Source organism: Camarhynchus parvulus, chromosome 21, assembly GCF_901933205.1.
Source record: "Camarhynchus parvulus chromosome 21, STF_HiC, whole genome shotgun sequence".
Lineage (NCBI taxonomy): Eukaryota > Metazoa > Chordata > Aves > Passeriformes > Thraupidae > Camarhynchus > Camarhynchus parvulus.
The window spans coordinates 5,772,265-5,795,998 of NC_044591.1; the positions used below are offsets into that span (position 1 = coordinate 5,772,265).

The 23,734-nt window shown below is 40.3% G+C and overlaps 2 protein-coding genes across 4 annotated transcripts in view; one reads left to right on the forward strand and one right to left on the reverse strand.

Moving 5' to 3' along the window:
- The first annotated feature begins 301 nt into the window (after positions 1 to 301).
- On the forward strand, positions 302 to 3,896 carry FAAP20 (FA core complex associated protein 20). Its single transcript, XM_030963898.1, has 4 exons — positions 302 to 448; positions 1,508 to 1,655; positions 2,294 to 2,919; positions 3,476 to 3,896. The coding sequence occupies exons 1-4, from the start codon at positions 345 to 347 to the stop codon at positions 3,546 to 3,548; spliced, it is 951 nt and encodes a 316-aa protein (XP_030819758.1). The 5' UTR covers positions 302 to 344; the 3' UTR covers positions 3,549 to 3,896.
- A 718-nt stretch (positions 3,897 to 4,614) lies between these two features.
- PRKCZ (protein kinase C zeta) overlaps positions 4,615 to 23,734 on the reverse strand; it is a 41,925-nt gene continuing 22,805 nt past the window's right edge. For all 3 annotated transcript variants that reach the window (XM_030963788.1, XM_030963789.1, XM_030963790.1), the window contains 12 exons: positions 22,825 to 22,906; positions 22,478 to 22,530; positions 20,298 to 20,486; positions 17,773 to 17,870; positions 14,757 to 14,843; positions 14,164 to 14,299; positions 13,603 to 13,690; positions 12,421 to 12,540; positions 11,725 to 11,804; positions 11,116 to 11,205; positions 7,993 to 8,108; positions 4,615 to 7,195 (listed from right to left, as the gene is read on the reverse strand). In XM_030963788.1, coding sequence (XP_030819648.1) covers positions 7,108 to 7,195; positions 7,993 to 8,108; positions 11,116 to 11,205; positions 11,725 to 11,804; positions 12,421 to 12,540; positions 13,603 to 13,690; positions 14,164 to 14,299; positions 14,757 to 14,843; positions 17,773 to 17,870; positions 20,298 to 20,486; positions 22,478 to 22,530; positions 22,825 to 22,906 — 1,227 coding nt within the window. In that variant the 3' untranslated portion in view covers positions 4,615 to 7,107. The remainder of the gene's footprint in view (positions 7,196 to 7,992; positions 8,109 to 11,115; positions 11,206 to 11,724; positions 11,805 to 12,420; positions 12,541 to 13,602; positions 13,691 to 14,163; positions 14,300 to 14,756; positions 14,844 to 17,772; positions 17,871 to 20,297; positions 20,487 to 22,477; positions 22,531 to 22,824; positions 22,907 to 23,734) is intronic.

Consider the following 23,734-nt stretch of genomic DNA (forward strand, 5'->3'; position numbering starts at 1 on the left):
CCTTCCCAACACACCAAAACCCTATAAAAACATAAAGTTTGAGGGTAAAAGCAAACCAAAAAAGGGCTGTTTTCGAGACAGACCAGCCCCCGGCGGCTGAGGGGTGCAGGGGGTGGGGAACGCCGGGCTCCCCTCGGGGCGCCCTCAGAGCCACCCGCCTTCTCCCGCCACCCCCGCGCCGTGAGGGCGGCTCTGAGGGCGGAGAGTCACAGCCCCGGCAGCGCCCCCGGGGCAGGAGGAGGAGGAGGAAGAGAAGGAGGAGGAGGAAGCCCCGGTCGCCCTCACTCCCCGCCCTCCCGCGGCCGCCAGCGCCGTCCCCCGGCGAGGCGCGGGGATTCTTGGCCATGTGTGAGGAAGGAGCCGCCAAGCTGCGCCTGAAGCCCCGGACGGCGCCGCCCGCCCGCGGCTGGGAGCGCAGCCCCGGCCCCGAGCCCCCGCCGCGGCCCCAGTGAGTCGGGACCGGGGGGATCGGATCGGTCCTGGGGGACCGGATCGGCTCCGGGGGGATCGGATCGGCTCCGCAGGCCAGGGTGCACCGCCCCGGCGACTCGCGGCGTTTCGCGGTCAGATCTGTGTCTGTTAAAGGTTATTTCATCAAACACCGCCCGTAGCGCCCTTAAAAAATAGAGATAAAGCTGCCGGATAGAGCGCAGCGTGCCACACGCCTCCCGCAGGTTCCTCCGCACAGAACAGCACTGGCGAGGACAGGGCCTGAGAAAAGTTAATGTGTGAAAATTCAGTTTTCTTTCTTCCAGAATACGACTCACAGGAGCGCAGAAATATTTTCTGTTTTTCCCAGCCCCAGAGTTCGGGAGGACGGAAGGCAGTGAGTGGCTCGGTTTGTGTTCGAGCCCGGGGCTCAGCCGTGTCCCCCCATGGGCTGGGAGAGGTTGATCACTCTGCTCTTTAAAAGTGTGTTGTTTCCAATTTCTTCCCTGTACAGCTTCATTCTTGGACAGCGACCCAAGAAAGCGCATCAGGAAGAATGCTGGAAATACCATTGTGACATAAACAATCCATCCTTCCCTTGGAATTGTCTTTGTACAACATTACCTTTTAGTGCTTATAGTTCCTAGAATCAATTAAATCAAGTTGTTTGGGAGGATAATCAGTAATTTCAAATGGCAGTGTGGGAATGACCAGACATACATGGGAACTGATGCAATTGCCACCCTCAGTGCAAACACTTCCATGGTTTCTGTGCTCAGCAGGTGTTAAGTTTGGTATTTGAGAAGATAAAACAGTGGCTGCACTTAACTGCTTCGCTTGGAAGTGGAGACAGTGATAGATACCTACTGCTCATTTGTTACAAGCAGAAAGGAAAGCATTTAGACATTAAATTTTTGCTAGCTGCACAAATTACATAAGTCATATAAAGCTGCAAAAAATAGTTTGCAGGCTCAATGATGTCTTTGTGTTCCAGTAAAAAGAGGCAAACTGGTATCAGTGTCAAGAGTATTTTCTTTGTTCTCTCCCACCTTCAGACTATTGGACTGTGTCTTTACAGGGCATCGACTGACAGATGTTCCTGGTTTGAAAAGGAAGAATTAAATGAGTGTGAAAAAACCTGGCTTCTGCTACTGAAAGACATCAGTCAAGATTCAGAGTGTACAAACTGGGACACAGTGCCCAGCTTTCCAGAGTTCTTGGAAAAGGTAGCGTGCTGTATCCTTGTTTTTGCACTTTGTTCCTGCTTCCAATAGCGACAGCCTGCTTAATGGGAAACAACATGAAATAGCTTTTAGGGATGTGGGGTTTCAGCTCTTTCATCTCTGTGTGCAGTGCTGTGGCTGGGCATGGTGTGGCAGGGAATATAAGGACAGCTACAAGAGGCTTTTTTTGCAGTACAGCAAATTCTTTTCAGCATTTTGCTGGGAAGAGGGAGCCTGTGTAAGGATGCTGATTGCCATAAACACCAGCATCTCCCTAAGGAACGAAACTGGAAAAGGCAAGCTGTAATGGAGGGGTTAATTACACAGAACCCACCCTGTGGCATTAGGCAAGATCCCAGCATAAAAATCAGTCTTTATAAAGTACTTTTTCCCCCCTGAACAGCAGCAGGTTGTTGTTTTCATCCTTAGTCTCTCTGGAACATGAGTACCCATTGTATCCATTTAGAAATGCTGAGGAAAGACCCATATCCCATCAGCTCCTGGAGGAGGGACATAAATAAAATGTTCTTTTCTTTCCTGTAGTTCAGCTTTCTCAGTATTTGCAATGTGTTCTCAAAGCCTGGGTTTAGGTATTGATTGAGCTCCATTTGCTTAAGACATTCTCTGTGTGTGTGTTGTAGAAACAACAGGAAAAGAGTCCAGAACACCAGGAAGTCTTTACAGTTGGAACTAAAGACTTTCAGTGGGTATCATTCCCATCTTTTCACCAAGAAAAATGTCTGAACCCCACGGATCTGAGCTCCCAGCAGCCAACACAGAGCCAGAGCAATGAATTACATAAAGAACAGGGCCAAGCAGATAAACTGAAGAGTTTATCATCCATAGCTGAGAAAACCTGTAGGGGAACCAGTAGAGATGAAGCCAAACCTGCATCTGGAGCAGACACAAGAGGTGTTTCAGAGCTGGATGTGAGTCCCAAGCCATGTCAAGTCCCTGGGCACAGCAGCTCAGCACAGCCCTCAGTGTTGGTACAAAGCCCTGCAGAAGCTCTGGGCCCTCAGCAGCAGCTCACAGGGACTGTACAGAACAGCAGGGCAGACAGGAGAGAAAAGGGTGAGGAAAAACCTCAAATCCAAACACACCAGGGGGAGCTTCCAGCAGGGGAGGCCACGGGGGTGCCTGTGGAGAAGCCTGGGCTCGGGAGCACTCCTGGGGCCGAGAGCCATGAGGAGAAAATGGAAAACCAGAGTGAAGCACGTTCAGCTCTTGACAGTTGTCCCATGTGTCTGATGCAGTTTAGTGGAAGGTAAGTTTGTGTTTTGGTTTTTTTTCATGGCTTTCCCATAAATGAACCACAGCAGGTTCTGGATGCATCCTTTATATACAGAATAACAAAAGCAGACAAAACTTCTACTGTAAGGTCCTTTTTAGCTGTCAGAATTACATACTTTAATCCCATTTACAAATTGAGTATCTGCTCTACAGTAAGAAATGTTAACACAATTTCATATTACCTTATCTGTCAGAGTTACTGAAAATGTGCTTTTCCACAGGTCCTCTAACCCTGCAGGCTCTGTTGGGGGCCACTTTCCCTGTTGTTGGGAGGCTGAACAGGGAGACAAGGAGTGGCTACATTAATATTTAGACAATTTTGGTCCTTTTGTCAAGAGACTTAGACAGAAAAGCTTAAAATGCATCAGGTCTGTGCTACTCAGCTCCAGTTTGAGCAGCAGTAACAGCAAGGGTGGGGGTTTTTGGTAGAGGATTTGGGCACAGGACTGACTGCCCCACTAAGGTACCAAACACTTGTGGGAGGGAGTAAAGAACAGGCAGTAGAAGGATGTGACTGTTTGTGTTTGCAGACTCTCCCAGCTGGACATCGATGGGCACCTTGCCAGGTGCTTGTCTGAAAGTGCAGATGATGTCATGTGGTAAACCCAGAGGAGTGGAGAGCACAGGAACCAGGCCAAGGATGAAGCCTTCTCAAAGGAAAAGGAAAAATGTGTCAAGGAAGCACATCCTTGTCTCTGACTTAAACCAGTAACTCAACAGAAGGATAAGTGCCACCTGCCTTTTTGGTTTTGGGTTTGTCTTCTTTGAAAGCCTCTCAAATGCACATAAAGTAATTCTAGTTCTGAAAATGGTGCTCTGGGATGTCCCAGAGACCCCCAGGGAAATGAGGCTTGGTACTCCTGAAGAAATGCACTACTGGAAATCCCTCGAGCTTTGTCTGATGCACCAGAGTTCTGAATCTCTCAGGACAGAAGAAAGCAGCTGAGCAAAGACAACTGTTACTTAGTGTATTACTTTTTTTTTTCTAAACAGATAATCTATGAAAATAAACTCAGTTAAAAAGTAATCTGAATTTGGCATTTTTGTTGTTTTAATACCTAAGCAAGAAAGGATAATTGTACAATTGATCCTGGGAGTGTAGCTGTTTAAGAGAAAACACAGCCCAGACCAAATAAAGGATGTGGGGTTTTTATGTTTCTGAAGGAGCCCAGCTAAATTCAAACCCTTACAGTGCAGGTTTCTAAGTCAGTATCAGTGTTAACAGGTGATTAACATGACTGGGCTAATTAGGCTGCAGTGTCACAATGCTGAGCTGCAAAGTGAGATTTAACACAGCCAAGGAGCTGATTTTGGTACAGCTGCACACAGAGCAGAACTGCCCAGAAACTGCTGGGGCTGGGAGGGGCTCAGCTGCTCTTTGGTCACGTCTCAAGAGGAGCAGGGGAACACTTGCTAAGCCTGGGAGTGACAATAAATGACATTTAGTGACAGCTCAGTAACCACTAACCAAGGGATGAGATCACTGAGCTGCTCTGGTTGATTTCCCTGTGCCCCGGACCTCAAAACCTGCAGCTGAGCTGGGATCCAGATCCAGAATAAACACAGGGTACAGTATAAAAATACAGCAGGCTCTAGAGATTCAGTTCACAGTGGGGTCTGTTTCAGAGGTCAGACACAGCCCATTTCACTGATAAATAATAACAGTCTATTAACTTTTTCATTAAAGTCTTTAATAGATGTGCAAGAATATAAATGATCTCAGCTGTTATGGATTAGTATACCATCTTCTGCACAATTAAAACTGGTCAGCAAAGATCCCAACTAATTAATTATACAAAACTACAAGAACATATTTACTGTTTTACAATCATTAAATTAGCTAGAATTTTCATTTACTATTTCAAATAAGACAACTATATATCATTACCAGATCCATTTGTAATATATTAGGATTTTTTTTTCCAAACCACACATTTAATTACATCCTTCATTTTCTTTTATTTATAAAACAAGTACTTTATATAAAAAATTTCCCCTTCATCATGAACAGAACATTATTCAAACACTTGCACATGAGCAACCAAACTTGTACCCAGCAAACTATTTGGCAACACAGCAACATTGTAAATGCCTGTAAATTCTTAAATAAAAATCAAATAGTCTTTACAATGTTTGATTAGCAAAATGTGTCTTTCTATTCTTCCTTCCCTCCCTCCCAAAATGTTCTGAAACCTGGAAAAAAAGGTTAAAAAAAACCCCAACCCACATTTCTAATATTTCCAGTTTCAAGTTCCATGCCCTGGCATGTCAAAGGACAGCTTAACCTGTCACAGTTCCTTTCATGAGCTGCCTGCAGTCACTCTGATCACTACTGATTAGCTTTAGTACCAGGGGAGTTCAAAACACTGAACAGGAAATTATTCAGGGGAAATAAAATAAGAGGGAAAAGGGGAAAAGGAGCAATAAAAAAATGTCAGATTACATTTAAAAGGTAATGTTGCCTTTAGTAGATAATAAAGTATCTAAAGTCCAGGCATTTGAGGCAAGTACTTTTTACTAGTTAAATTATTTAGTGTTGATTAAAACACATTTTGCTGAATATGAAAAGCTACAGTCCAACAGAGAAACCCACAACTGAAACCTGAATGGGATTCATAGAACTAAACAACCACAGGTCTGCATAATTGTGGCTAAGGAGGGGATACAAAACCTAGATTGTTAATCAATGATTAATTGACTATTTCAAACAATGTTTTGGCAGTCTGGTCCTAGCACCTCATGACTTGGATGTGAATCCCAAAGATGTCATGTTCAGCACCTAATGCAATGCTGTACCCTGAGAAAACCATAGGTTAATGTAAAGAAAGTGAAAGTGTCACAATTTCTCCTGTGTTTTACACCCAATCAGGTGAGAGGCCAGCACAGGGTTTTTGTTTTCCCTCCCCCCAGCAGCCCAGCCTGAGGCAGCAGAGCTGAGCCCTCCCCTGCCCCTGGCTCCCCTGGCACCCCCAGCTCCCACCAGAAGGGATCCCACAGTTGTCTTTTGCCTCTTCCAATTTCTTAGATATTTGTTTTTCTGCCATTAAAAGAATTGTACTGCTTTGATGCAAATCATTTCGCTGAAAGATCCCATTCTCTGCTGCAGAATGATTAATTAGTTATTAATGCACACTGAGCAACTGTAAGCAGACAGTTTATCATAAGCAGGAGGTGTGCTTTATCAGGAAAGTGGATTTTATCTTATGGTTATTCTAGATTTACTACTTTAAGGCTATGCTTTACTATGCTTTTGCTCTACATCTGAATATTTGTATTGTTGATAAAAATACTTTTCAAAAATCTAATATACAACACAATATCATTGTAGGTGTAGGCACTGCTTAAGTATGTTTAGAAATCCTTTGTGTGCAAATTTAGTTTTCTTCAATCTCTACGTTTTGGTAAATTTGGAGTTTAAGACAACAGATTCTGTAATTGATACCGTAAATTCTAATTTGGAATTAATCTCACTGAGTCACTCTGCATTCCAAATTCTGTAAAAATGCAACTAAACATCAGGCTGCAGCTGTGAACTGTATGTTTCAGATGGAATTTTACTTAATATTAACAAGCAGAACTTACCAGGTGTAAGAACGTCCCAAATATGCAATAATCCTTCAATGCAGTTTATCCATTTAGGCACTTAAATCTTGTACCCAAATTTATGTTTTGATTGCTAATAAAACACAACTCCTTTTAAATATATCTGAGATGTTTAGACAGGTACCACTTGTGAAAAAAGGCATCAAAAATAAGCTTCAACACCACTGTAATATATTTTATTCTTCAGGATGTTACACTGTAATACTCTTCAACTGGGAGCTCATTGCATCACATGTTTGTAGAAAGTGTGAGGATCTCAAAGTTTCTCATGATCTCCTTTTGCAGGGATGCAATGAACGTTTCAATCCTTCATGAAACAGGCACAAAATGCAAATTCCTTCATTAATGAAGCCAGTTGTGTCAGTGCCCAGAACTTAAGAATCACTAAGTGGCAGAGGACACCCACCAAAATCATAATTCTCTTCTTTGATTTTCAGCAGCAAATTTGTTTTTAGATCATTGGTCTCCATCCAAAGTGACCAGTCCCAGCCTCGCATGCATATACTGTAGTTAAGGATAAATTAATGTCATTCACACTGTCCCCAACGAGGTCATTCCTTCATACTGTTTCTTCTGTTGACAGCAACAATGGATTAATATATTCAAATCCTTCAAATTCTGACTGATCTATTCGCTTTATTATATCTCTGAAAAACAAATGAGAGCAGTGTTTAGTTTATCAGAACACTGGGCAGTCTTCCATCATATAATGCAAGATACAAAGAATTTCCAATTTACTGTAACATGACTAAGTTCTAATGGCAAGTACATAGTTGTGGGAAATAGTAAAGGTAAGAAGATTTTTAGAAGGAAGACAGTAGAAGGTTTTAAGCTTAATAATGGTGTATTGTGTACTGTTAATAGAAAGAAGACAAACAAATATGTGGAGCAGGTGTATGTGTACTTTAAGTAATTGGCTAAAACAACTATCTGTAAGCTTTAGCAATATGCTACTGGCTAAAAAGTGTTTAAGATGCTCTGTAACAAAGCCTCAAGCTGCACCAAGGGAAATATAGGTTGGATATTGGGAAGAAGTTTTTTACAGAAAAGTGATAAAGTTCTGGAATGTTCTGCCCAGGGAGGTGCTGGAGTCCCCATCCCTGGGTGTGTTTAACAAAGCCTGGATGTGGCACTGGGTGCCAGGGTTGAGTTGAGGTGTTGGGGCTGGGTTGGACTCTATAACCTTTAAGGTCTCTTCCAACCTGGTCGTTCTGTGAAAGAAATCTTTGGCTGCTGCTGGCTGTACATGAGCTTTTGCCATCTACCACACTACTTGAGGCTGATGCTGCAAATAAAGCTCAAGGAACGCACCCCAGCAGTCCCACCCCCTTTGTGAAAAGGAAAACCTAACCACACCAACACACACACAGCCTCTTAGTGATTTTCAGCTAATCTGTGAATGAATTCCAGCTGTGCAGCTGGCCTGGGGCAGGGCAGCACATACTCATCATCTGGGGTGAGCTGCACGGGCTCGCTGGTGAACTGCGTGTCGAAGTTGTCCAAGCCGTAATCGTCCGTGATCTGCGGCTGGAACGGGGGCGTCATCTGCTTCTTCTCCAGCTACCCAAATGTGGGGAAAAGGACAAAATTACAGAGTGCAAGAGTTACAGCATCCCTCAGGAAACTCAAATCCAACTGCTGTAAATGCTATTGGAAAGGAACAACAAAATATAAAGTAGTATACCCTACAAGCCAGGCAACAGACAGCAATAGTTACTGCTGTGCATTTTAAAATAAAAAGCCACAAATAATTCAGCCTTTTAGGTTTTCTCTAAATTGGTAGATTAGATTCAGGATTGATAAATTCCCATAGTGTTGCAATACAGCAGCTAGCACAATATATTTACTTTTGTTCCTGAGAAATCGACCTACTTTTCTTCCTCATCTCTGTGCAATCTGTCACATAGCCCAATTCATAGGAGCACAGACACCAGCACTCTAATTCTGACATTTATATTCAGGTAAAAAACTGTCTAGGCTACAAATCTCCATGATCTAACTCAGGACAGGTAACTGGTGAGAGTGAGTAGCAGTGACCACTGACCAAAATGATCACTTGTATTACCAACATCAGATAAAAACCTGATTTTAAGGCCAGGATCTCTCATGATGCTTGGTACAGAGCAAACAAAACAGGGAATAAATCCCAGAAAAATCTTGGATTTCAGGTTTCAGACAAGAGCACAGGAAGTACTGATGGAGATAAGAGGAAATTGTGAAACTGTCACAGGGTGGTGCATTAATAGATCAACATCCCATCAATGATAGGTCTGGGAAAGCACCATGAAATCAAACCCATGAGGAAGGAATAATCAGCTCCTCCCAAACAAGAATGGCAACGTGAAGGAATCAGCAAAATGAATATTTAAAAACTGAAGCAAGGTGGCAGGACTGTCCCTGTGAGCTGTTACCACACACTCACATCCAGGCATTATTGCACAAGGGGTAAACATCAAACTTCCTCCTTTGTTATACTCAGTAGAGCATAAATGCTCTCTTAAATCAGCCACAGAGAGAACCTGCAACCTTTAACTTGAGAAAATGAATGATAAAACAGCTCTAGAAAATCCCTCACTGCAAAGAGGAGCTGTGGCTTTGTAGTTCTTACTCCAGCATATAATGGTTAAACACCATGAAACAGGCACTGAGATAAGAATAGACTGAAAATCCCAAAACAATCCAGAAAAGACCTGCCCTGGATGCTGCTGAGCCATCCTAGAGCAGAGTGAGCAATCTCAAGTGTTCTGGGCTGTGCCACACACTTGGGATGACTAACACCAGGAAAAATGTTCTGGGCTGTGTGCTCTCTTTCCCTGCATTTATTTTTCCATTTAGCTCAAGCTCCACACAGAACAAGTTTTAAAGTCAGTGTTAGACTCGTTTCCTTCTGTTACAACTTGAAAAGATTTGGAAAAGCTTTTAAGTCCAAATGGTTTCTGTGAAATGCAGGTGGTGAGTAGGAGATTCTAATAACTAAAAAAGCTTTCCAAGTATTTTCTCATTTTTTCCTGAGTACATTTGCCAAAACTTATTAGAAATTTAACTTCAAATTTCTCTGACGTTGATCCTCCTGACCAGTACTGTGCTAATCATATCACAAAACAGATCACCTAAATCTTCAATTTTTTTAAAAAATAGGGATTTAATATTAAAGCTTTCAGCCATAAAAATATGTTAGAAAATGTAAAAATTCAATCAGCATAAATGTTGACCAAGAAGTACCAATTTCGATGAAGAGTTTTTTCTACAAATAAACAAAATACAAATCCAACAGTTGTCTTTTTCCCTCTCTCTCAAAAAAACTGCAAAGCAGAACAAACTGCAGGACATGATGTTCTGCTCCACACCCCCAGGTGAGCTGCACTGGGGCACCACAAGATAGCAAAAAAACCCTAAAAAACAAACAAACAAACAAAAAAAACCCACCAAAACCCCACAACAAACCAAAAGAAACCCCACTAAGGTTGAAAAGAGAACTCCAAGCAAGGGATGTCTGACAAAATTAAGGACAGCCCTCATTACTGGGATAATTTTGTAAACATCAGGTGTTTTAAAGCACCAATTCCTTCTGCACTGTGTTCTCTGAAGAATGTTACAATGAAATTCAGAGCAGCAGCTTCAAAGGGAAAATGAAACTGTGCAGCTTTCTCTCATCTGAACTCTTTCATGTTAGTGCTGCCTCTTCCTACACTTCCTGCAGCCTTCCCAGACTGTGGAAACACTACAGACACACTTTTCAATTGTTAACTCCCTATTAAAAATGTAATGCTGACAGGGAGGTGCTCCAGACTTTACAGCTTTAATGCTCAAATGTCAATAAATGTTATTATGGCATTTCTGGGATGGTTCTGCACTGGAGACAGAAGGTAACACAATTACCAAGTAGCAGAATATTTAAAAACCAGTGTCAATAAATGTTATTATGGCATTTCTGGGATGGTTCTGCACTGAAGACAGAAGGTAACACAATTACCAAGCAGAAGAAGATTTAAAAACCCAATTTTGATACAATATTTACTTGCAAACCCACTGAAATGCAAGTCATCTTCTTCACCATGAACCAAAAACCTCCCTCACGTCAGCAGTACTAAAGAAAATGTGCAAAGTGTAATCAGAGCTCCTTTATAAACAACCCCACTGCTCTCCTGCCACATCCCCAACAAAAGGAACTGATCCTCCTCACTCCTCCTCAGGTCACTAAACCCTGACACCTACCTCAACAATCCTGCTTATTTTAGGAATCACAGAATTGGTAAATTCAGCTGGGTTTCAATGTACCAGGACAACTACTTTGACTATGATGATTTCTAGAATGATTTCTAATGATTTCTAGAATTCATTTTGCCTGTTTGCAACAGGGTTGTTCATATGCACACAACCCAGAAAAAAAGCAGGGACTTTTACCAGGTCCCAGTCTATGCACACAACTAATAAATTAATGAATGGGTTCTTTGGAACACCCAGAAAAAAAGGAGGAATTTTTACCAGGTCCCAGTCTATGCACACAACTAATAAATTAATGAATGATTCCTTTGGAACACCCAGAAACACAAGCAGGGATTTTTACCAGGTCCCAGTCTATGCTGCGGAAAAACGTGTGAGACTTGATATCAGCAAATCCTGTCTGGGGCTGGCAGCCAAGCCTTTCTTTGGGATCCTGTGGAAAACACAGACACTGGAATTACACACTGCAAGCCACTTCCAGCCCACGTTTGCCAAAAGCCCACAGAGATGACTCCAGCGTTCCCATGACTGTGCTAACTCTGCTGGGATAAACACACTATGGCTAGCAAAGAATGCTTAATCTTTTTTTTTTGAGTAAAATTTGGTTGAAACTTAATTTGTAAATGATCTTCTATGACTTCTTAAAATAATTCATGTCCTTCTTTTTTCCATTCAGATTTCAATCAGCTTAATTAAATAAGTATTATAGAAAAGAGTTTATAAACCAAGCTACAGTTATTTTTTAAAAGCCTGCACCTAGTTGAACATCAAGACTATGCTGTGGAATTCCCTCAGTAATTTTGAGACTGAAGTGGGGTTTTTAACATAGAGGATACCAAGGTTTTATAGATTTTCTTAATAGTAAGCAGATTAACTTCTTAACTGTATCACTTTCAACAGGAAGCTCTGATTTCCAGCTTTCAGATGCTAAAAATAAGAGAATGTTATTTACCTTGTTTAAAAATCCTTTTAACACATGGGAAGCCTTGACAGAAAGAAACCTTGGAATCCGGATTGGCTTCTCCAGAATAACTGTGACAGGTTTAAAGACAGCAATATTGGGTTTTGGTTTGTGACATTGACCATGAATTCAATACAAACATTTATTATTCTGGTGTGGTACCAGTTAGAAAATGGAAAATAAAGAAATTTTAAAAATCACGCAAACAAAAGGAGCTATAGGAATTCAAGCATAAATCAGCATAAATGTTGATGAAGTAGCAATTTTGATGAAGAGTTTTTTCTACAAATAAACAAAATACAAATCCAACAGTTGTCTTTTTCCCTCTCTCTCAAAAAACTGCAAAGCAGAACAAACAACGGCATTGCTCTATTGACATTGCAGGATTTCCTGGGGACATGTTACCTTCATTCCCTTTTGCTATTATTTGTTGTGTGAATAAAAGTTTCAGTCCTCAGTATAGGGCAAAGTGTGATTTTAAACAGAAATTGATTTTATACCAGGCCCTTCAAGAAGAACATGCCAGATTCTGTTACAGAACCGCAGGAACTGCTTTAGAGAAGCTTTGCCCATTATGGAGTTGGGAGCATTGTGGGGTAACAGTGGGAAAGGAAACCCCAGCTCTGCCATGAAACTGCCCATTTGGGATGTATCCACCCAAAAGCATCCCAGAACTCAAAGCTGTACCTTGGAAGAGGTAATCTTCAGTGTTCATGTCGGGATTGTCAGTGATGATGTCGAACGGGGACCTCCCCGCCATCATCTCGAACATCAGCACCCCCAGTGCCCACCAGTCCACGCTGAACCCTGCAGGGAGGGGCACACAGAGATTGCTCAGCCACAACTCCTGGGATTTCATCTTCTCACCCACACAAAGCAAAATTGATAGCCTGCTTTTAACACTGTGTCCTGGTTTAGGGCAAATTTGGGGGAGAACCTCCAAAGGGGTTTGTGGTGGTGTTCACAGGGTCCCAGGATGAGGGATGAGATGAGAATCTGACTCCATGTTTCAGAAGGCTGATTTATTATTTTATGATATATATATTCTATTAAAACTATACTAAAAGAATAGAAGAAAGGATTACATCAGAAGGCTTGAAAGGAATAGAAAGGAATGATAAAAAATCTTGTGACTGACCAGAGAGTCTGAGACAGCCGGACTGTGATTGGCCATTAATTAAAAACAACCACATGAAACCAATCACAGATGCACCTGTTGCATTCCACAGCAGCAAATAATTATTGTTTACATTTTGTTTCTGAGGCCTCTCAGCTTCTTAGAAGAAAAAATCCTAATGAAAGGATTTTTCATAAAATATATCTGTGACAGGGGTTCCTCTAGAAAGCAGATTTAAGTGGCCCCTCCCTCAACCAGGTCAGGAAAATATTTCCTTGGAGAAAAGTGGAAAAGTGATTTCTGGGCTAAACAGCAAATGGGCATCATAAAATGCCCATTAAATTCATTTCTGGGCTAAACACACAAATGGGGATATGATCATCATAAAGTCACCCCAGGAGATACTGAAACCCCTGACATGATTTACACATCACTGGGTGAGTCTGAGTTTTCTCAGCTGGGATGACAAATGTAGGGGAACATTCTGCAGGCAGCAAAGCTGCAGTTTAAATGTTTTCCTACAGTCTCATTTAATAAATATTTTTCAGGCCAAGTGTGATTTAAAAGAAGCTGAAATGAGTAATACGAAGGTAAAAAACCCCTTTATTTCAGGAAAAAATTTAAGCTGTACAACAAGCACTCAAGTTTTATTATATATTAACACAGAAATGTGCAAGTCAAAAAATTAATTGTATTTGAACCAAGCTACAGCTATATTCATTGTAACTATAGGTTGTTTAGTTATGCCTTACCATATTCTTCTCCTCTGAGGATCTCTGGTGCAATGTAATTTGGTGTCCCACAGAAAGTGCTTGTAGTGTCACCTGGGCCCAAACCTTCCTACATGCAGAAATCATTTCATAAATTAAAACCTGACCTCCTTTTCTGGGTATTTCCTTTAATTACACTTAAAACCCCAAGTTACTCAGGGAGTTTAAAGAGCTTCTTTTCACAAAATAAACACTCATAGTGCTCAAAATGGCCTAGGACTCCACAGCTCCTCCTCAGCTGATTAAAACTGAGTTACAACATGTATGTAACAATATTTTGCTTACTAATTACAGATACATTTAAAAAAAATCAGTTAAAACAATTTGGAAGTCCTTTTCAAATAGATTTTGGGGTTTTTTGGGGGAAAAAAACCCCATTACAATTCAGTTCCAAACGTGGTTCTATTTAACAGTTAAGTATTTTCAGAATAAAATTCCAATTCCACAACCAAATTCTGGGCTCAGTAACACCAGTGTTAATATAAAAATGAATTTTCTTAGTGTTTCCTAAGAGTGACAGAAGAAAGGTCAGGAAAATCCTACCTTGCACATGCCATAATCTGTTAATTTGATATGACCCTCTGCATCTAAGAGAACATTGTCCAGTTTTAAATCTCTGTAGATGATGCCTCTTTCATGTAGGAAGTTTAGAGCAATACAAATTTCAGCAGCATAAAACCTGAAATTAAAAAGGAGAAAGTTCATATTAGCATTAAGATAGTAGAAAAGCTGGTGCAATTTAAAGATCTGTTCTTAAAACATCATTTTACAGCCAACTTTTATGTATCAATAGCATAAGCTACATTTACTGACAAGGACACTGACCTCTTACAAGACCATTCCCTATATAAAAATGAGATTTTTTTTTTCATTCTACTCATTAAAAAAAATTATTCTTTATTCCACAGATTTTTTTTTCTGAAAATTCCACATAGCAAGCCTAAATATGAAGCAATAAGGAGGAGTAAATTGGAATAACTGCTACTACTGATGAACTGCTTGCCCTCTAAAAATATTTATGTTCTTCAAAAAAAATAAAATTTACATTTTTTCCCAGGCAGGACATCCTAAACTTAAGAATCCAAGTGCACAAAGCTGCAGAGCAGAAGCAAACAGTGCCCTGAGGCAGGAAATACCTTGCATGTTCCTCAGGGAGTTTCCTCTGCCGTTGCATGTGGAACATGAGGTCCCCCCCATTCACATACTCTATGACAAGGAACAATCTGAAATTACAGAACACAGTCAATGCATTCCAAGGAAACTCTCCAGAAAAGCTGGTTTTATTCTTCCCATCTGAGCCATTTGCACTTCCACTCTTGATTCAGACTTCTAGATTTCTTATAGATACTCTTTCCTTAAAATCTAGAAGAATTTTCTTACAAAACTATTTAAGAGGGGAAAAAGAGCACTTATTTGATGGATATTATGTAGGAACAGCCCCTTTATTTAAATGCTGCCACCTTTATCTGTATATATAGATTAATTATAATTAATAATTATATTAATATAGAATTATATGAATTAAACAAGTGTGACACTGTACACAACACCGGCACCAGATGGAAGCTCTGGGCTCATTTGTTCCTCTGGAAAATCAATGTTTGAAGCAGGCTGCTCCAAAGCAGGGAAAGGGCAGCAGGGGACAGAGATCCAGGTGGAATTGGGCAGATAGAAGGATTCTGTTCCAGCCTGCAGGAAAGCTTCCATCCTTGGGAAAATATGATCCAGGCAATGCTGCCAAGGTCAGAGAGAGCTCAGGATGGAACAGAGCTGCTGGGGCAGGTTGGGCTGGCCCAGAATTTCCTTGTACATCTCATTTTCCATGAGCTGAAAGCTCCTTTCCACACATCCACACACTGGAAAACATTCCTTTTGGAGAACACATGCTCCAGTCTCTCAGATCACTCTAGCTGGTGATTTGATTGTTCTTTAGAAAAGGATTCTTCATTTGAAACACTTAAAAAGTGTTAAAACTTAAACCAGGAAAATCTATTGGACAAAATCCAGCTGGCAGGACTCTGAGTGGCCTCCCCACAAGAAGATAAATGCTAAACTGAAATTAAATAAGCAGCAAACAAAATATATAACAATGCCTTGAGTATTTTATTACAGCACTCCTGGTGTTTTTTGCTTCCAGCTTTCCTATCCTATTTAGAAGTCCCCAATGTTTTATCACCATTCAGAACTTGAAATTGCAAGTTCCTTGCCAAGTCATTTTCAAGAGTCTCAGAAGTGGCAGGCCTTGCTGGATTAGAAGGATTTATTGAAACACCACCAGGTTTGCAGGATGGAGGTTTCAGGCTGTTGGAAGACACTTATCTGGCAATTCTGGGCAAGTCCAGGGCATATATTTTATTACAATAATGAAAGAAGCATCATCAGTATCTGAAACAATGCACAGCTACACACAGCATCAATTAGCCTCACATTTAGCTACACATTTGTGTTAAAAACTTATTTAAACCTATATTCAAGAGAAAGACCATTTTTTGCAGCTTTCCCCCCATCAGTACCCTTGTCACAACCTGTTCTATTACAACTCATTTTCTTTGGGCCACTTAACACAATCTGATGTTGATGAATTTATTCACTTGGAATCAGTTTTGTGCTTTTCCTGCTTGATGTAAATGAGGTCATAATTAGGATTTTATAACATTACAGCTATAATCAAATTGTGAATTCGTGACATTATGGTTATATCCATGGCAAATGGCTGAAGTTACCAACAAAAAATTAGAGTTTCACTGCAAGAAGCAGCTGGGCTGGAAAAGCAGGACTCATAAAGATACAGCAGGAATTCAGAAAGCTTTGATTATGTTCAGCTTGGGGTTTTTTTCCAATTTCTGCTCCTCAGCTCTGTCAGTGTAGCTGCCAAAGAGGAATACACAGGATCCTGCTGCTGACTCAGCCTTTTTCTGGGTTTCAGCACCTACGAGAAATCTCCTTCTCAATCCCTCACCCTGCCTGACCACTTGAATTTTTATATCAGGTGCACAATTCTACTTTGTGTTTGGTGAGAAAGTGTTTGGGAATGTTGGTTTAACTTAAGAGCCTTTCCCAACAGTTTCTCAGTTGTCTAAATGTTAATTTATTTTTTCTGATGAGTTTGTTTTGCTCAAATCCTCACTCAGTGACCTCTGGAGATCGTTCTTTATTTCTTTCTCCCTGCTTCCAAACACTCCTTGTACCTTCAGAACACTGATCAGCTCCTTTACCTCCCTCATCTCTGCTTTCCCTGCTAGGAAGATTTCCTCTGCTCCAACCATTAGGGAGGTGAAATTTTGGGGACTGAAGAAAAGGTACAGTGCATGGCTTTGTATTTTAATACTTGACAATACACGTTGCAAAAAACAGGTGATTATTCTTAAGGATAAATGGATAATCCATAAAAACTTTAACACTTTGCACTCTAAACTGCAAGCAAGTTGGATAAATGACAATTTTCTGATTATGGCATGAGGCATTATAAAAGTGTAACAGCAAACAGGTGCCTGTGAAAACAAAAAATATCCCAAACCACATCCCAATTCCCCAGGAACATACTCAGGCACGGACATGAAAGTTCTTGTTTCCTTCATATTCCAATTGCAAAATAAGCAGCAAATAATCCAGTTTGGATTGTGCACACAGGGATAAAGAATTAGTATTTCTAAGAGTTCAATAAGCACTTTCTCAAAATCACACACTGCTTTGAAATGTGCTAAAGGCTTCTAAGCCTCCTAGGTACCAATACCACTGTGCAGGTACAGTTTATATTATTATTAAAAGGTTTTTACTGGGCTCTTTAGGAACAGTGAAGGGCTGAGAACTGACCTGGCCTGCCCAGCAGGAGCTGCTGTAAAGTGTTGGGAAGCTCTGTGCTCCCCATTTCACAGGGCTGTGCTCAGGAAGGCAGGACAGCTCCTCCTCTTCCTCATTCCCCTCTCCCTTCAGCTCTGACCCACAGCACCACACTCCTCTCCACAGCCCTGAGCTACCCCCTAGGCCTGACTTTGTTGCAGCACTGAATCCCTGACAGTGCTGATATTTCCTTCCAAAAATCCCTGGCTGTGTGATGGCAGTGCTTACATTTGCTTTAGGGGAAGCAGTTTAGGACAATGATTCTCAAGAAAAAAAAAAGAAGAAAAAAAAAGAATTTCAGATCTTTCTTACCGACTTGTTGTTTGAAAGCATGAATGTAAACCAACTAGGAATGGGTTACTGGATGCCTGTTCAAACACATGTTTCTCTGTCTGTACCCAATCAATATCCTGAAATAGAGTAATTGAACAATCAGAACTCCTGCTGGATAACCACTGTGGGTATTCCCAGCAAAACACCTGTGAACATCTCAGTGCTGCCTTACACACACAGGCATTGTTACATTGTTCTTCAGAAAGGCAACGACCCCTCAAAATCTGGAGGAAATTATAAAACATTGTCATTCAGTTATAAATTCAGAAGTTATTTAACCATTTAAGGAAGGCCTGCACAAAATCTAAGCCATTGTTAAAAACACACATCTGCAATATTTGATAAACTGCTCACACTGCTGCATGGAAATAAATTCAGTTCTGAGATAAATGATCCCAAAGCTGCTGAAGCAACTCACGCCAGTAACACAAACAATGTGAATCTCCAGCTTTTAAAAGGTTCAAGTGAACTGAGCTTCATCTCCTCATCTGAAATTCAAATTTAATTCAATGAAACTACCAAAACCTGCTTAGTTGGTCCAGCCAAAATCATTAAAAGCTTTACAGATACCTTTAATCCTTCAACAGGAAGAAGTCCTGAATACCCAGTGCAAAACCACATCATAAAAACAGTTTGCATGATACTGGCACAGTGCTGCAAAACTCAGAGCTGTGATAACAAAGCATTTAAGCTTTATTTCATAAAACCACACACAATTTAAACATCACAGACAGCTGGGTTTAGCAGCAGATATTCACCCTTCATGCAATGCACTGATCACGTGCACCCTGCAAACACTCAGGACCCTGCCAATACACCAGAATTGTAATTGTTCTAAAAATTCTCCATTTACCACAGATACTCCCAGCTTCCCAACCAATCTGGAGACAGATTAAAAAGAAATAAATAAAATGAATACAGATAAATACAAAACTGAAATCAGACCTTCCTGTCAGGGATGGATGCTGACACTGAAGTCTCAGAGGAAACCAAGATCTGTCATCATCCAATTAAATAAACCTGTCAGGTTTTGTGTGTGGACCCTTGTGAAGACACATCACCTTGGAGGGGTAAACCTGAGTCCAGACCAAAATCTAGAGCCAAAAATCCAATTTTGAATAAAGCACTAAATACCCACTTCTTCTTGGTTTAACTAAATGAGCCTCTCTTAAAGAGTCTTTAAATTAACTCTTCATTAGTGCACTTGGCATTAGGATTATACCAGTGCTCCACTTAACAAAACTAAGCTTAGCAAAACTGAACAGAAGCTCAGGTATTTGATTTCCCTCCATCTCACTTCTCTCCACTAGCAGCCATACCCTGCAAAGCACCAGCTAATTTAAACATGCTGATACTTGCTGTGCAATTGATTTTCTTTCTTTGTGCAACACTTCTAAGGTGAAATTTCCATTACTTGCAATATCTCATGCACTCACAGAATTCAGTGAATTTCCTATCAATTCCCAGAATTTCATTATACAGCCTATCTTGGAGAAAAGAAAAACCAATTAACTCTATCTTCTATGTAATTATGAGAGCCACAATTCCAGAAAGTCTTTCTTCATCTACCTCTGCTTCTCAAACAGCTGCACAACTCATTAAACAGGACTTGGCTTTGGCTCCCTCCTTCTTGGAAAAACACATGTTAAAAAGGAAAACAGTAAATAAACACAACAGCCTCATCTTGGTTCATAAAAAGGAAACATCAAATAAATGAGAGAGCCAAAGGATTTTAGGAGAAATAAGCCCAGCCTCTGGAATAATGACAGAGATGACAGAGCAACTGATTGAAACTACCAACACAAAGAGCACTTAAAATAGTGGTTTGATGTTTTTTTGCACAAACACCCTACTTTCAAAAAAGTGTATTACAGGAAAAAGATGAAAAAAAACCCCAAAACCTTTCCCTTTTTAATTTTCAATTTTCCCCCCAAATCCATGCATTTGAGAACTTGTATTAAAAAATCTAAAGGATTTTGAAAACAATGGAGAAAAGCAGCAGATTTCTGTGGCAGATAAAAACACAGGGATCTCAAATGACAGTAGGATAATTTTTTAACTAACGGAAGAAATATTTCAGAATACTGAGTCACCTGCACATAGGCTCTGCCAGAATGAGTGTAAGAACAAAGTTTCCTTTACTGACACACAGACAATGCTTTTGCCTTGGAAAACACATTTGCTTTCTTTCAAACTTAAATGCACAAAATCCACCCCATTTATCTCATCACTTACAGATTAGCACATCCAGGTTGGAATGTTTAATACATTATTTCTACCAAGACTATTAGTAATTGTTAGTTGTTATTAAAATAAGGGACATTTCTGTCAGATTTCATCCTGGTGCTTCATGCAGAGTTGATGATAAACAAGCTCAAAAGTCAGAAAAACTTCTCTGCCAGAGAAGTCTGAAACATGAGCTTCTTGCTCAGTTGAATGGTTTTTGTTAAAGCATAGTAAGTTTTTATAGTATGTAAAAGAATGCAATTAACACAGACTTTTACCTCATCATCATGGACCAGCTCTTTTTTCACTACTTTCATAGCATAGATCTGATCATTCTTTTTTAACCGAACCAGAAGAACTTTGGCATAACTTCCACGGCCAATAACTCGGATTAAATCAAAGTCCTGGAGTCCAAGCCCCTGAGAAATCTTAATTCCATCCATTCCATCAATGACTGGTTTGAGATCCTGTATAAAAAGAAACAGATGCTAGAAACTGAAGACATTTCCATAGCAAGTAACCATTAAAGCACAAAGATCTTTAAGCACTGGACAGAATTTGCTGACTTTGCTTGGCACTGGCACCCAGGGCTGGATGTTGATTGGAACACATTTGTTTAGAAATATTGGGTTTGCTCTTACTAAAAGTTACTGGTTTTTCCAAGGCAGTTGTTCATCCAACTAATCATTTTCATATTCCCTGCTAGAAAGCACAAGGCAGTGCCTTGAGAAATGAGGTTTATCCAAATTCCTGAACCTCAGGCCATGTAACATTGTATCCTTTGTACAAAGTGAGGAGCATTGTTCATATTCTGACAGATACAGCACAAATTAATAAAGGCTATCTAAAAATAAAATGAATAAGGAAACACTAATTTGCTAATGAATATACCTGTCTTGGTTTCAGTTTAGGCAACAGCTGTCTGTGTTCAGCTCACTGTAATTTTAATGAAAATTAAGATTTCTAACAGGTTACTGGGAACACACAGAAACAGATCTCAATTTCTCAATTCTCAGAATTTGCAGGAAATATTCCACTATGACGAATGTTATTTTTAAATTCATTATCTTAAAAAGAGAAATTTTATCATCTTGGCTATTTGCTGGAATGAGATGTGAAAACATGGGACTGAAGATGGAGCAGCTGAACTAGATGAATGCAGCAGGTACTTGGACTTTCAGGTTTTACCAATCTACCCAAGGCTTTGACACACTTCTGTGGCCTATTTTTATCTGACCTCACACTACTGTACTTGCAGACAGATCAGCATTCTGCAGAACTGTGGAAAGTGTTTATATAAAGAACTCTTGATCTAGGATTGACTGCTATTAGAAGAGATTGCTCTAAGCTTAAAGATTCTAGACAAAGCTCCCAGAACACCAACTCCTTTCTGCAGGATACCTTAAATCATTTCAGAACAGCTCAAAGGCAAGGTGGGACAATCAGAGCAGTGCAATTCAGGACAGCTGAGCAAACAGCACCTCCCAAATTTCAACACAAACCTGAGCATTGACCAAAGCCTAAGTGAGCAATTAAAATTCTCTGATGTGCTTTTAATTTCTACCCTTCCATTTCTGAATTTGAGATAAAAATCCGCAGCTATATGACTGAAAATAAGGCAGTCAGTCATCCAGGAGCAGGAGATACTCAAGTGTGAAAGGAATGGGAGTGACAAGCATTGTAGTGGAGGCAAAGGAAAAAGGTGCAGCCTTGCTCAGAGGGGAATATCAGAACAACCACCAGTGTTGTGCAGAGTGCATCCTATTTATTTTAAATAGGCCAGAAGCATTCTTAAAAGAAATGTCTTTAAGCCCTTTAGAATTGAAGCATATTCAGATTTTTCAGACTGCTCTAAAGGAATAACATTGTTGATGGGCAGAGATTGAGTCAGTTCCTCTACAAAAGACCTGAAAGAAGATTTTAGGTGTATGTTATTCTACTTGTGTTTCCACAGGAGCTGTGTAGAGATGTTTAGGTATTATTTATATGAACCCTCTCAGAGAGCTGGGTAGTTAATGGGTCACCAGACTGAACGAAGTTCCACAGCAATAGCCTGAGGGTGACAAAGGGTGAGCATCCATTATGGACAGCAGACAAGGCAATGGCAAAGCCACCATTTGTTGTAAGGACCATAAAAGTCAAACCCTCTGCTAAAATCACTGTTATTCCAACAAATGGAAATGAGAAAACAAAAATGCTAAAAGGTATCTTGGATCACGAGTGGAATGACAACAGCTTAACACAGAAGAAATCTGAAAAAATCCAATAAAAATGCTCAAAAATTATCAATGTTGAGAAACAGACTCTTGAAAAGGGCACCAGAACAAATAATCAGCTATTTTATAAAAAGCTGAATGATTTGGTTGGATTTGATGATCTCAAAGGTCTTTTCCAACCTAGCTCATTCTATGATTTGGAGTACATAAATACAAATTGCGAGAATATTTTAAGAACATACCTCAGAGTCATCTTTAATGTTGTCATGTTTCCGGTTTGAAGGAATGTAGGGAACTGGAAAAGAAATCAAAGTTATAAAAGTTATAAAAGCCTTCACTGAAGTAGTTTTAAAAATCAATAAACAGAAAGATATTTAGTAGCTTATGGCCAGATTTTAACATTAAACTATTCTAACATTAAAGCTATGGCCAGCTTTAAACATTACTGGACCATACTGACCATATTTTGACCAGGTTGCTTTAAACATTACTGGACTATATTGACCAGCTGATCATATTTTGCCACTTTTGTAAACAGGAAGAGGAAGAAATGAGGGCAAGAGGGGTTCTAAAGTAAGAAAGCACTCACTTCCATCAGTGTCCTCTGAAGGGAGATCAGCCTCATCGTTTTTGTCATCTAAGCGAGGTTCCTGGGAAGGCATGACCGAATCCTGCCAAACACAGGCACACAAACAAACCCCCCTGGGCATGCAGCCCTGGAGTGCCCTGCCTGAAACTCCAGGAGATCCTCCCCCTCTCCCACCATGAAAACTGGATTTTGGAGACTACATGTCCAAATATTAACATTTTGTAATGCACGGTAATGCCAGCCTACCAAAACCTCAATGCTACATTAGCTATTCCCTGTAGCTACAACAGGTGCTTGGCTGTCTTCTAAAAATGAGAGTGGGGTATTTCACAGCAAAGTTCAAAATTTTATTCTACTTAAAGACCTCTGAGTGTTTCACATGGAACTACAACCAAGTAAACACTTCAGCATGATGTTACACCATTTAGAGCACTGGCATATTCCTTTCCTGCTTAATAAAAACATGAACTGTTGCTCATTATGCATAAATTAGTGAAGACCACAATAACAGATATTTTATATTGCATTTGGACCTTGGGCTCATCCCCAAGACAAGCAGGACTATTCCAGGAAGTACAGCAGCATGAGGAAAGTAATTGGCAAAGAATTGGTAATGTGAAGGCAAGTCACATACAATACCAGCAAAGAAAAGTATTGGTTTAAGTTTTAAGCCACAAATATGATACAATCACCAGTGAAATACTGGGGATGAATACAGGAAAGGGCTAAAATTGAAATACACAGATGTTTCAATGTTTTGATATTTAAAGCCCAGGAAAGACACCAGCACTGAGGGCAGTGGGGAGGAAGAGAACAGTACTGGAGAAACTGAGGTGGCAGGAACAGGAAAGCAATAAGCCTTTCTGAAAAGAGAAGTGCAGAAATTATATATAGAAATGTATTAATACAT